Here is a 15207-nt window from a genome sequence, read left to right as displayed (position 1 = left end):
TGTTCTTCTCGTACACTATGTCGATTATAGAAAGTCTGTAGGGAGGAGTGGTGTGCTTTAGACACTATCGTCTTATGACAGAGCCTTTTGTAACAGCAACTACACTTGCAGAAGACGTATGGTCGTCACATAGAACATGACCAGGCATGACGATATAGATTTTAATGACGAGGTGAGACTCCAAAATTGTTTTAATATAAAGTACTTAACTTTTTCACGCATTCTTTGAAACGTATTAAAATTTATTAAAATGTATATTTTGAAATAAAAACCTTAGAAGGAGGATTATATTACAATATTATATCGAAAGAAAAGATTTAGTTATAATATCCACAAGCATGGACATCATGTGTTAGGATTGCTTTCTAACATTGTAGTTGCTCTAACTAGCTGTAAACAAGTTAGTTAAAACATTTTTAGTATCTAAATGATGCACTAAATATGAATGTTTAATATGATCGTAACATTTCCATAAGCCCAATTATATTTTTAATTTGAACAAATTTGCCATGTGATTCTGCACTAGCAATAATCTTGCATGCTCTGTATACGTTATTTCATTCGGTTTAACATTTGCTCTTCATTATTTCTACTGTAAATATATCATTGGACATCAATGCTTCTATTTCTATGTTAGTAGTTTGTCTTCTTCAAATTTCTTTTATAATTTCCCTTATCTCCTTGGGCTCTTGGTGTTCATTTTGTTAAGAAGCAGCTCGTCATTGTGTTGATTTGCGCTAGATAGCGCTACGGTTATAATGGCGTTTCGCAAGGTGAATTTACTGCTCACAATTGTAGTGTTAAACTTATTATGCTACTGTAATTCAGAAACCTACACTTTTGATAGTAAACTCGGTATTGCGTACGAATTCAAAGTTCACGTAGATGCTGGTAAAGAAGAATGTTTTTTCCAATGGATTCATGGAGGGTCCACGTTTTACGTCGCTTTTCAGGTAAAATTCAAGATAGAAGCGCATTGATATTAACTGGATTACTAGTCCTGTCTTAAAAGTTGAAGACAAGTTAAAAGATCAAGGACCTGTTGCACTCGTTACGTTGTACGTAAAACGTAATTACAAATACCATATGTTGTATTTTTGCATTGTATAAGTTTAATTTAAATGAAACATATTAAAAATAATCTCTCCAAAAGTTACTTAATGAAACGTATTATATTAATATAAAATATGAAAATGAAATTGAACTTGATTTGTAGTTTGCAATTTCGATTTTTTAAAAATGTTTTTGGTATGTTAAGGTCTGTGTCTGTCAATGTTTGTGACACGTGTATTCTGTGTGGCGGTGGTGTCATTACTTAGACGCTGAATGTAGGCTTAAGCTAATGAAAAATGTCGCTGTAATTCGGAATATTTGAACATAAGTTAGGTTTTCAAAATGACATGAACGTAGGTTTATACTAACATTTAAGCCTGCATTTTATTTTGTTTTACATTTTAAGTTGAGTTAACGTGTTTCAACCGTTCAGCTTAACCAATTTTTATAACCACTAAAATTTTCACTCATTAACTGTCTATCTTAGCAAATGAATAGACTTAAATAGTTTTAACAAATGATACAGAGGCTTGATTGAAACTTTAATTTTTAATAATAGGGTTTTATTAAGTGCTACATCAGACTTCACTCAAGATGTGTAATAACCTGAAACTAATAATACGTTTTTATTATTTAGGGCTTTGATATTTAATAAATTACATCATTCATGCTGTAAAATATACTTCAGTGCTAAAAGTTAAGTATAGACAGAGAATAATGAGGTTATATGTTCAAATAGATGTTGTGTGGAAAAGGAATTTTTCTGTCCACTAATATTGATTTGGATTTAAAATTTTTTAGGTGTGTAGCTGAAGTATAACTACTTTTTTGTGTGACTAATCATCACAGGAGTTATTCAGTGTAATTCTATTAAATGTAATGTTTGGGTTTATAATATTGGTTGTACCTAGTTAGAGCAAGATGATTTTATGTAAAAAAAAAAAAATGTATGTTTCTCAGCATGATGGTAATTTATTACTGGCATCATCAAATTACATTTTTTGCTTATTCAGGGTGTATAGTAAATATTTTTTTTAACTTATTGTATAGGAGCTTTTGAAATAATAACATTTTCATATAGGAAGAAGATTTGTAATCAGATTTCAAGCTGTGTGAATAATTGACATAATCAATTAGTTATAATTACCATTTAATTTCCTGTCAAGTGACCACTTCATCAAATTTGTAATTTAGTAATTTAAGGTCACGGAACTAATAATCAAGTTAAAATTAGTGTTTCAAATGTTTCAGATTATTTCTAGTATTGGACTGCTTAAAATATTGCAATTGTGATTTATTATTGTTGTTAATTCAGGGTTGTTCATCTTAATTGATTGGTATTGTGACTCATGAAGATTTTGTACTTGAAATTGATGTTTTCAGTTATTTCAGTAATCCAAGTCTGGTGTGAGAATAATTGATTAGCAAATTCCACCAGTCATACAGCTCTGTAAGTATTAGAAACTAATTAACATATGGTGTTATTAATTATAACACCATACAATGATAATTGTATTACTTTATTTATAGTTTTACAAGTTTTAATCCATTTTTATTTTCTGTTTTGAAACTTAGGTCATGAGAGGAGGTGATGGACAGGCAGGATTTGCTGTTAGACATCCTAATGGAATGTTTGTTTTACCATACCAGTGGCGCCCTCATGCAGAATATGAAGAAGCATCCGTACCAAATGGCGGTATTAACCTAAACATATCTTGTTTCTTTTTCTGCTTAAAAACGTATATAAATGTACACAAACTTTTAAATATAAATATAAAGCAAATATTTTTGTTTTTAGAGATGCATTGAAGGTATTCTGTACCCTGTACATATGAAGATGATTACATGGTGATCATGTAAGCAGTAGTAAGGACATTGAAAAACGTAACAGGTTTAAGTGGGTTAAGTAAGGCTTATTTGAAGTATTACAAATAATGTTTAGGTAGGATTATAATTGAGAACAAAATTGGTTACAGAATGAATATTCAGGACAGAAACTACATTCTAAATGTAAATACTTATAAATGAATTTGATTTGAAGTTAGTTTGTTTTTAATGATAATTGGGTTCATGTTTTTGAAACTAACAGAAACTAACAATGCATTTTTATTTTTGTTTTATTGACATTGCTTGTTTTTGTTTTCATATAATTTTGGAACTCTTGTTTGTTCAGTTTGTGCCCTGTTGAAGAATATGGTTGAAAAATGTGGGAATCTTTTTTTGCTCTTGTATGTGTGCTTGATCAGTTTTACTAATGTGTAATTTATTGCATTGTTATATTGAGCCATTTTGGTTCTCATAAGTGTTGTGTTTCTATGGTGTTTGAATGGAGTTTGACCCGAATGTTATGTTTTTAACAGGTTTATTTTCACAACTTTATAAAATGCTTTGTTGCATATCCATGATAAGGAAGTACACAAGCCAAGTTGTTATTAATTTTTTTGTATCGTCTGTGGTTTAAAACTTGTGATCAATTTTCATTTTGGTTAGATTTAGGATGTTTTATTACTTTTTGTGGAGTTGGCTGGCATTCTTCTTTGAATAATTTGTAAATATATTGAATTTCTCCTTCAAGACTCTATAAATCATTCTAAATGTTACATTGTGTAAACAAGGTAGGAGGAAGTTCTTTGGTGTATGGTTTATGCAGAATATTTGTGAGGAAACTCAGTTGAATGAATGGCAACTGTCTGTTGTAGAAACACAAGGGTAGAAGACGATTTTTCAAAAGCCCTCTGTCTTTTCTCTTCAGGTCGGTATGTGTTTATTGTTGTTGGTTTCTATAGTATTCTAGTGGATTGTGGAAAGCATGTTGTGATTGGTTGGCTCGTCCATGTTTCTTATCAGTGGAGAAACTTGTTGATTCAACCAATGTTTAGCCACAGGTCATTCACCTCTAATCAGGAATCTCTGAGTAACCTGTGAGTACCATTGGTCAAACCTACAGAAAGTCTCTTCACCAAAAAAACATGAATTTGAAAACATTGCCTTCCACACTTGTATTTCTACAACAGGCAGTTGTTGTCTATTCAGCTAAATGTCATCAAGATAGGAAGTTGATGTTAATTTAACCTCTTCACTGGGGCTGGTAAATATGTTTTTTGACATTTTATTCTGTTTGCTGTATTTAGTACATATAGGGATTCTTTCTTCTGAAATTCCCATGTAATGAGATGAATTGTAATTTTTTTGTGGTAATGTTGTTCATTAACGTTCTGCTATATGTTGCCACAACAGTAAGTCAATTATTCTTACCTTCTATGCATTAGTTTCCCTCAAGATGTCAAAGAGGCTTATACACTGACATCTTGCTGCTATGGTAGCAGTTGTCACCAAAATTTGGAAAAATCCAAATTATTCTATGGATTCATTAGATAACATTGTTTCTGATGAGTTGATCCAGTGAACAGAAAAATTTAAAGATCGTTTATATATCAACTATGGTAAATGGGTTAATGTTTGAATTTATATAATTTGTTTTAGTAAAAACTATTTGATATGAAAAACTACAGAAAATATATAATTTATACACTTAAAATGGTATATGCAGAGCGTGGGAACTTTTTAATGTTTATTGTGATTGGCTCACCCAAACCTGGTGAATATGGTGTATTCAGCCCTTCAGTGTATGTGTATGTTTGTTTTGAATTTCATGCAAAGCTACATGAGGGCTATCTGCACTAGCCGTCCATAATTTAGCAGTGTAAGACTAGAGGGAAGGCAGCTAGTCATCACCACCCACCGCCAACTCTTGGGCTACTCTTTTACCAATGAATAGTGGGATTGACCATCACATTATATCACCTCCATGGCTGAAAGGGTGAGCATGTTTAGTGTGATGGAGATTCAAACCCGTGACCTTCGGATTATGAGTCGAGTGCTGTAACCACCTGGTCGTGCCGGGCCTATGTAAATGTTCTTCAAATAAAAGCAAATATAACTTGTTTAATATTGTTTATTAAGCTCCTTATCAAATAATATTAATTTTTTTAAATTATAATTTAAAGTGTCTTCTGTTAGGTTATTTTAGTATTTAGTTATTTATTTCTTTATATGAGTGGTAACCCTTTCTAAAAGTAGTAGATGTATTCTTCTGTTTAATGTATTATAACCAGTGTGCTTGTGAAAACAAAACTGTAGCATATATTTAATCATCAAGTGAAGATTGCCTCTGACAAAACCTCGACAGATTGAACTAAGGTGTGTAAATATGAAAATATTAAATATAAATGAACATTAAATGTTTTAAACCAGTGAAGTGATAGCTTTTATGTGCAGGAGTAACTGTTAAAAATGTAAGTATTAGCTTATTGTAATCTCAATAAAACTGTTAAAAGTTTTATGGGTTGTGAAAATTATTATAAATGTTTCATTTCTGCCAGTTTTTTTATTACTTGTTTTGCTAAGTTCTGTGATTTGTACCAAGCATATAAAAGTCATTAGTCTTGTATGTTGGTTTTTGATATATTAGCAATATGGAAGTGCTGGTTAATTTGTGTAAAACATCAGTTTATTACACCTGTTAGAAGAGTTGTATATTACTATTTTTCAGACAAATGCAAGTAATTTAATTTCCAATAAAACATGCCCAGAAGATCTGTGAAAACTAGAAAATTCTTCCTAAATTTGAAACATGTCTACTTATTTCTCAGGCTTGCATAATTTGTTTGTTGTTACAAACAAAATACAATTTGAGAGCATACGTATAAATGAAAATGCTATAGTAAAGTTATCCATGTTATTTTCAATAATGTGAATTTACTTGGGTTTTACAACGTAAATACTCTTAAAAGAAAATCTTGTTTATTGATTCAAAACTTAATATTTACTCATCAAATTTAGATCCTTGATGACAAGAAACCCACTTGAAATAAAATTGTATGTCAGAACGGCTGGTATGGGTATTAACACTTTTACTGATAAGCAGAGAACAACGTTTCGACCTTTCCAGGTCATCTTCAGGTTAACATTATTCTCTGCTTAGCAACAAAAGTGTTAATACCTGTACCAGCTGTTCTGAGATACAAATTTAGGTCTTAGTGTAATGAAAGTTTAACACTCAGTTCACAAAAAAAATCAATAAAATATTAAAAACTCATAACATGGACATAAATAGTGCTTGAAAAAATAAACAGCTACGTGTTCACCTGTTCTTACAGGTTTAGAATCCAGTACTGGAACTGTATACTCAAAATCACGTACTTGTATTCAGTACAAGTCAAAACAACATTAAAAAATTTGTGTATAGTATTCTACATAGCAACTTGCACAACAGGAACTGATTTTCATTTCTACAGCTTTGTAATTATTTTGTTTGTTTTTGAATTTCGCACAGAGCTACACGAGGGCTATCTGTGCTAGCCGTCCCTAATTTAGCAGTGTAAGACTAAAGGGAAGGCAGCTAGTCATCACAAACCAACGCCAACTCTTGGGCTACTCTTTTACGAACAAATAGTGGGATTGACTGTAAAATTATAATATCCCCATGGCTGGGAGGGCGAGCATATTTGGTGTGACGGGAATTCGAACCCATGCTGGCCTGATGAGTATTTTAACATTGATCTATAACAACAACTTTGGTCTCATTATGTACATGTAAATACATAGAGAATTAAATAATTATGTAATGCGTAAGTAACCAGTAAAATAATAGTGTTGACATAGAAGTCTGACCTACAAACAGTTGTCATATTGATTTTTTGTTTTAATAAATAAGGCTATGTTATGAAACTTTATATTTTGGAATGTCAAAAAAACAATCAAAAGTGCAAAAATTTTTTGCTGTAAATGTGATTCAAATTTTTGTGATTGTTTTCCAGGCTATTATCAGTTGTGTATTGACAATTCTTTGTCACGATTTGCTTCAAAGCTGGTAAGTTTGTACGTGAATTCCTTCAAGAGAGATGAGTGGGAGACGTACGTGAAAGAACTTGAGAGTTTGGACATCACTGTTACAAATTTCACAGTAAGTGTAGAGAAATGGAATAATAACTTTTGTTCATAGCTCCATGAAAGATCTTTAGGTCTAATGACTATGTACTGGGTCAAGTCTTAAAATAAGACTTGTCTCTTGTTGAATGGGTCTGTTCACAGCTTATATATATGCAAAAATGGCTCGTTTGGGTTGATATATATTTGTGATTGATGATGACGAAGAAGTCGAAGCGTTGTTAAGCTCTTCTATGTAAAATATTTTCTTTTGCATATATATTTCTCTACAAGTGGGTTTTCTCGACATCACTGATGTTCACAGCCTATATTTTTAATAAATTAATATAAGGAATAATTAGAAATAATTATTTTTGTATATTGTACTGTATAAAAGTATTAGGACAAAGACAAAAATTTGATTTCAGGCTATTTTAAAAGAATAATTGAAAATCACAGGTGAAACATCAAACTTGTATTAATATTTAGTACAACTGAAACTTGTTAGAAGTGTTTGAGTTCAGCAAACAGTTAATAAATGTGACTCCATTTTGTTTTAATGACTGCAGACAGTCTCTTGGGTATTGTTGTAACATATTTAATCAAAGTGCCCTTTGGAATTTTACTGCAAATGTTTCTAATGCAATCGTGTAAAGTTTCTTTAGAAGTAACTTTATGATTCATGAAGTTATTGATCTATCAAATACCAGATTACCTCAGTTGGGTTGAGATAAAGGCTTTATGGGATTTGTATCGTTTGAATGACTCCTGCAGCTTTTTTCTTAGCTAAGTAATTTCTGCGTAGGTTGGATGAATGTTTGGGATCATTATATTCTTGATAGTAGAATCTTTTACCAATAACACTGGTTTACAAAAAAATATTTTTTGTCTGAGACAAGAATGTGAATAGGTGTTTTTTACTAATTTGGGTGTGCTGAATTCAAATTTATAAACAGTTTTGCTCTATCACCTCTAGTTTTCTGGCTTTTAAATAGTCTCATTTTAGTATATACAGAGTACATACGTGCTTATTTCAACAGTTGCAGCAGCTTATTACAGATAAAACAGGATAGATAAAGAACATTGACGGAATAAATATAATTGGATGACACAATGTACACAATTCATAGTACCGCAGACAGTTAGAAGTGTGTTTTCTTAGATGATCTGGTGTATTTTGCCTCCGGGATGTCACGCAAGAGCATCCAGCAGAAGTCTCCCATCATGCTGGGGTTCCACTTGCCTTGGTAGTTGCTCTCCATCTTCGTAATGTCTTGGTGGAATCTTTCTCCGTGCTCATCACTCACTGCTCCAATGTTTGGAGGGAAGAAGTTGAGGTGGGAATGGAGAAAATGAATTTTGAGTGACATTCGGCATCCCATATCCTCATAAGTCTTTAGCAACTTCTCAATACAGGCTTGGTAATTTGGTGCTGCGTGTGTTACCAAGGAAGCCACTACAGACTGACTTAAATGCTTCCCATGCTCTCAGTTCCTTTAAGGTAAGAAGCTCCTCAAAATCAGTATCCTTCAGCACTTCTCGGTTTGAGGTCCGACAAAGATGCCCTCTTTGAGCTTAGCAGCACTGAGACCTGGGAACACAGTAGACAAGTGTTGGAAGGCAGCACCATTTTTGTCTATGGCCTTCACGAAATTCTTCATCAAACCAAGCTTGATGTGAAGAGGAGGAAGAAGCACCTTCTTCATGTCAACCAGAGGATTCTCCTTGGCGCTGTGTTCGCCAGGAACGAAAGTGCTTCTAGACCCCAGTCTTTCTGCTTGTAATGCTGGGATACAGCTCAACTATCCCAGAGACAGAGAAAGCAACAGTACTTTGTGAAGCCCGCTTGCATACCCATAAGAAGACTAATGACCTTGAGGTCCCCACACAGACTCCACTGGTACTGGTTGTACTTAACAGCTTCTAAAAGAAGCTCCATATTGTCATAGGACTCCTTTAGATGGACAGAGTGTGCAGTGGGAATGCTGGGATATTTATTCCCGTTGTGCAGAAGCAGAGCCTTGAGACTTCGCTTGGAAGAGTCTATGAAAAGACGCCAGTCTGAAGGATTATGTGGCAAACCAAGGAAAGTGAACAAGCCAGGTACATTTGTGCAGTAGCACAGCCTTGAGACTTCGCTTGGAAGAGTCTATGAAAAGACGCCAGTCTGAAGGATTATGTGGCAAACCAAGGAAAGTGAACAAGCCAGGTACATTTGTGCAGTAGCACAGCCTTGAGACTTCGCTTGGAAGAGTCTATGAAAAGACGCCAGTCTGAAGGATTATGTGACAAACCAAGGAAAGTGAACAAGCCAGGTACATTTGTGCAGTAGCACAGCCTTGAGACTTCGCTTGGAAGAGTCTATGAAAAGACGCCAGTCTGAAGGATTATGTGACAAACCAAGGAAAGTGAACAAGCCAGGTACATTTGTGCAGTAGCACAGCCTTGAGACTTCGCTTGGAAGAGTCTATGAAAAGACGCCAGTCTGAAGGATTATGTGGCAAACCAAGGAAAGTGAACAAGCCAGGTACATTTGTGCAGTAGCACAACTTGTTTTCAATGTCGAGAAATGAAGCAAAGTCTTTGTTCCGATTCCTGAAACTGGTGATCCTTACATCTTCCTGGACTAGGTTCCACTGTTTAAGCTGAGAAGCCAAGAGCTCTGACTGCTGTTTTGACAGATACAAATCACGAGCAAGGTCATTCAGGTCTTCTTGCGTGATCCAGTGTGGCTCGTTGCCACTTGTTCCTGAATAAGAAGAGTCAATATCTTCGAAGAGATTGACTTGGCAGAATCTTCCCTTGGAGGCATTTCTTCATCTGATGAGGAAAGAAGATCCTTATTTACTGGAGGTGTTGGGACAGGAAGATCATCTGAATGGGGAACGGGTCTCATAGCAGATGGAAGGTTGGGATATTTGATCTTTTTTCTAGAAGATGCATTGAAACCAGTTATATTTGTTAGACAAAAATAACAATCATCTGCATGGCTTCGTGTCTCTTTCAAACCATCGGGACTGCAAAATTGAAAGCCGCTTTGCCATTAAACCAAGCAGTTAGTCCATTGTAGCAGGGTTTACAACAGATGTGTGGAGCCCAAGATTTGTCCTGATCACCAATTTTACAGTCAAAATAATGAAAGTAGGCAGTTGTGAGGAGGGAAGTGATGGTTCGACACTGTGCAACTGTCGTGAAGTCCCCACACACGTGGCAGAAAGAATTGGCCTTGTTGAGGCATCCTTGGTGTTTTGACGAGCTTGAAGCCATTGGAGAATCTGAAAAAAAACAAAGTAAAATTAAATCATATGTAAGGCAATAATAATTATGTGCGTCGTTGGAAATTGTAATACAAATATATACCCAAAAGATTGTGTAACACAATTGTCGAGGGACACCAACCTCCTGCGCTGACTGCCAGTGCACTACTGGCTGTTGATTGAGACGTGTTGGCTACGCTTAACTGCCAAAATCCGTCTTGATATATAGCTATATATATATAATGTAATGCTATCACTTACATTTATTGCATAATAACTAAAAAAGAAGACATAAGTCACACAATATTAGAAATTAACCCTGAATGCATATACGCCTTTATGTACAGTATGTGTACAAAATGTACAGTATGCATATCTAAAAAAACTAGAGGTGATGAGTAAAAACGGATTTCAAATCTGAATTCAGCACCCCCAAATTAGGTTAAAACAGCTATTTTTGTGCTTGCCTCAATTTCTTTGTAAACCAGTGTAATACTTAAAACACTTGGTATACCATCATGGATCAGTACCTGATGGTTCTTGCTCTGGTCCATTATCCATCTATCTTGCAAGTATCTTCTGTTACCTCAGCAGAGAAAAACATCCTCAAACCATCACAGTTTCCCTCATGCTTCATGGTTGGTCCATGCATTGAGGCAAGTATCTTTCACCCTTCATCCACTGGACATACAGCCTATGCTTTAAACCAGATGTTTCAAACTTGTATTCATCTGTCCGTAACACACTTTTGCAATCATCAACAGTCCAGTTTTTGCACTTTTTTAGTAAATGTCAGTGTCTTTATGATGTTTGGAGATCAAAGTAAAGGATTTTTAATGGCCACATGACCGAATATTCTTTTCTTGTTGAGTCTTTATACTGTACATCTGGACACTGTTTCTGTCACTTGATACATGATTGTTTATATCATGCTTGAGATCAGTGGCAGTCTTCCTCCCATCTGAAAGGCATAAATAAAGATACTTAACATTAGCATCACTACATGTAGATGTTCTGCCTCTTCCTTTCCTATATTCAAATTAACCTGTCTCAGTCTCATGATCTAGGGTGCACTTGGCACTGTTTGGGGAGCATTTGAAGTTTGCAGCAATTTGTCTGAGAGACCAACTAGCATGACATAAACCTATTATATGAACCCTCTGTTCTACTGACAATTTTTTACACTTTTTTGGGCTGTTGCATGACAATAAAATTAATGTATAAAGTTTTATTTGTGTAATGCTGTTAATTTGTTTTTATCTAACATATACTGGTACCATATGCCAGATCTTTGCTGGCTTCTTTCCATGTAGTTAAGATGCTTATATATTTAAAAATGGCACTCCTCTATTAGTGCCTTCTTTACCCATTCCAGGCATTTTAAAATATGTAATTTTCTTCACAAGTGGCTTTTCTTATCACGGATAGTTAAGAAACTGCATGGGGTACCATTGTTGTTTTCAGTTATCTTTGTTTTTCATTATTACAACAATTGATTAATGAAAAATGTGACTATATTGTTACAGAAATCACCAATTAATTGAGATTACCATGATATTAACTGTCACAAAAGTTTTAAAGTAACTTAAATTATTGTTTCTAGTTATTACAACAGTCAATTAACTAAAATTATGATTAAATTGATTATCAAAAGAAACAAAATCAACTAATTGAAATATGAATATTGTGTTTATTGTTAAACACAAAGCCACATAATGGGCTATCTGTGCTCTGCACTGTAAGTTTTTATTTCTTTCAAATTTCTTTTTTTTTTTTTAAGGGTTGATGCCAACTTATTTTTGTTTGGAATTGCCATAATTTCAGTAACACTATCCTGATTGATTAATCAAATCTAGTCAATTACTATTAGTTAATTAGCAAATACCACCAACTGCCATTTACTATCAACAAGATGTGATAAAATATTTATGATTTACTTCATTAGTTTGTAACCTACGTCTTGGACGTTTAAATTGCATCTGATTTGTATTGTGTGTGTGTGTATAAATATATTAACATTTCAGAGTTTGGGTTTCTGAATTAAGTTTACTTTCTGAGTATGAATCCTGGCTCACTAGTTATTTATCTGTTGTGTTTTTCAATAACATACTTGGATTCTTGCTATATTTAGAAAAATTGGTTTGTTAAGCAAGAGTAAACTATTATTGTCAGTGGCAACAAGAACTTGTTGAGGTTTCAGGAAGGGTTACATTCTAGCCTTGAAGCACAGTATCTGTTGTAGCTTCTCAGATATCTCCATCTGACCCTACCTTAGGAGTGTCGGTACTCTCTACTTCTGCTTAGATTGGTAGGTGGCTTACATGTTTATCACCAGAAAGTATGCCATTAGTTACCATCAGTATGCTCTATCTTTTCAAGGTAGGGTTAAATGTGCTTGGAGTAAAGTTTCCTCATCACTGTTTGTCCTTGGACAGGTTCTCTTCTGGTCTTATCCAGGTTTGATTTGGAATTAAATATCTTGTGTATTTTTAAAGTGTTCTTTATTTAATTACTTGTCTTCCCAAAACTAAACCACCAAAAAGAGTAACAGCCATACATAAGTTCAAGTTAGAATCATGTTTAATTCTCTTTTGTTTCTGTTAAACACTTTACAAAGACTAAGTTTACAGGGTCTGTATTCTGAATTTTATTATGCTTTTACAATAAAAATCAGTTGAAATTAGACTAGAATCTGTTATTTACAACATATATCCTCCTAAGTATCTTTTGATTTTGCTGTTTGCATCAGAATATTGACCACAACCTATGTTCCTGCATTCTTTGATAACACAGAATCAAAGTCCTTAAAAGGTTTGGATTAACGTTATATGTTGATCATATTTATAAGTTTTTAATCAGTATTTCAAACTATATATCCGTTTACAAATTTTTTGTAATGGCTGTGAATCTTTGCAACATTTGTAATCCATACTGTTTTCCTTATCTACCAAGGTTGGATAACAATTTATTTTGTAGGGAACACTGAAGATTGTGGATGAACGGGTTGGCGAAATGCTGAAATTCCAAGACCATTCTAGACGACAGATGTCCCGAGATTGGTACATAGTAGATGGAAATAATCGGTATGTCCAGTACTGGTCACTTGCTCAGTGTTTGATCATTGCTGCATCATCAGCCTTCCAAGTTTTCTTTGTTCGAAAGCTATTCGATGTGAAAAATGTTACACCTACTGCAAAGCCAAGGGCATAACCATACAGTTTAGATCAATAATAATAAAAAATATTCCATTTTAAAACTAATATAAGTTTTTCCTTACAAATACTTGTAATTTAGTTAAGTTTGACCAGCTACTTATTTTTCTTGCAAGGTTAATGAAGTAAGTTTATTTGGCACACAGTTACCAAAGGTACATTAAGTTACATCTTGAGTACTGAAGATAAAAGTTAATGGATAATTTACTATTTAACTTAAGTATACATTTTTTCTGGTTTCTAAGGCACGATATTTGTATCTAACAATCTGTTAGAAAAAATAATGTGCCTTTTATAGCATGACAGAAATTAAGTGTTGTTCTGTATATCATTTCTTTTATTTATGGTGGGGCTTTTTTGTTTTTCAATTCCATTTGTATAATTGTTTTTATAAAATGTTTTGGAAGAAGAAATTAAAACATTTTGTGAAAGATTTCAGGAGCTGCATTTTGTATATCTTTTATAACAAGTTAAAAAGTAAAGGTAATGATTTTTAAATAACTTGTAAGTATAAAAACCTGAATGAAGTGTTTAGTTTTAACAACAACAAAATGTGCAAGTAAATAAAATATTTTTTTTAAAGTACGGATGGCCAATAGTAAAGGTAGAAGGGATGGCATTTGCATCAGGCACACTGTAGTAGAATGCTAACAAATACAAATAGGGTAAATTAAAGTCAGCTGTGATTATATTCATTGCCACATGTTAGTTTCTGTTTGACCTGTTGTTATGATGCAGGTGTCACCCCTGCTATCTTGTTTCAATATTTTTGAATGATTGATATAAGCCATCCTTACATTTACTTTCCTTGTTGTGTTAATGCAGTGTTTCCAATAAACATAGGAAGATTGTATTTATAACCAAGTTTTTATATACAATGAAGTTTCAACTGTAATATTTAGTTTATCAGGTAATTCCTGTATTCAAGTTTTTTTAAGAGATCATAAAATTTCTGTAAGCAAGCTGACTTTGAGGGGTAATAAGATTGTTTACATTAAAATTGTGATTATTTTAATACCAATTGTAAAAGCAGATACTTTGAAACTATGCCACCAGTTTTGGTTTGTGAGTTATTGTGTAACAAAAAATTCAAAGGTTTTGCTGCAGTGTTTACAGATATTCCCAGAACATGTGAATCTGTCATTACATAAATAGTGTTATAAAAGGAAGCAGTTTATAATATTCAAAGTCCTGATGAACTATTGAAGAGATATTTAAAATACTATTTTGATGAAAACTCTGAGCCATCCTTATAAAGGCAATGCTACTGCCTGCCTGCCTGATATTTCAAAATACAAGTTTTCTCATACTTGTGTGCATAGATATTGGTTTACCTTTCTAAATATAAAAATTTGGAAGCATCAAACAAATTAAAAAATACAATAAAACAAGTTCTCCTGTTGTTAAAGTGATGTCATGAACATAATCCCCCTTGCATTTTATTTATTATGAAGTTGGTATTACTCTTATAAAGACAGCTTCATTTATTAACATTAGGTTTGTAGTAAATAGTTAATTTTAAATTTGCTGGTCACCAATTCTGAAAATAGCAACTGGGCATTTACTAAAAGATATTAATGAAGAACACAATTATGTCAATATAGATCCAACATAAGGTCATTTGTCTTCCTAAATAAAGCTGTTAAAAATGTTTTTACCAAGTGTTGACTACAACTGTGGATGAATACCAGTTTGTTGGCAATTTTAAAATTCAGCATGATTAATTAAACACACTGATGAAATTACTATTACGTATG

At 33.3% G+C, this 15207-nt stretch overlaps 1 protein-coding gene across 1 annotated transcript; it reads left to right on the top strand.

Annotated features, from left to right (window-relative positions):
* Nucleotides 1-725: 725 nt before the first annotated feature.
* Nucleotides 726-15101, top strand: loj (p24 family member logjam). The gene is made up of 4 exons (XM_076509295.1): nucleotides 726-953; nucleotides 2629-2749; nucleotides 6873-7018; nucleotides 13215-15101. The coding sequence occupies exons 1-4, from the start codon at nucleotides 759-761 to the stop codon at nucleotides 13446-13448; spliced, it is 696 nt and encodes a 231-aa protein (XP_076365410.1). The 5' UTR covers nucleotides 726-758; the 3' UTR covers nucleotides 13449-15101.
* The last annotated feature ends 106 nt before the right edge of the window (nucleotides 15102-15207 follow it).

Source organism: Tachypleus tridentatus, chromosome 6 (genome assembly GCF_004210375.1).
Source record: "Tachypleus tridentatus isolate NWPU-2018 chromosome 6, ASM421037v1, whole genome shotgun sequence".
Taxonomy (NCBI): Eukaryota; Metazoa; Arthropoda; class Merostomata; order Xiphosura; family Limulidae; genus Tachypleus; species Tachypleus tridentatus.
The sequence above is the reverse complement of the archived record's forward strand: the minus strand, read 5'-3'. Positions and strand labels throughout refer to the sequence as shown.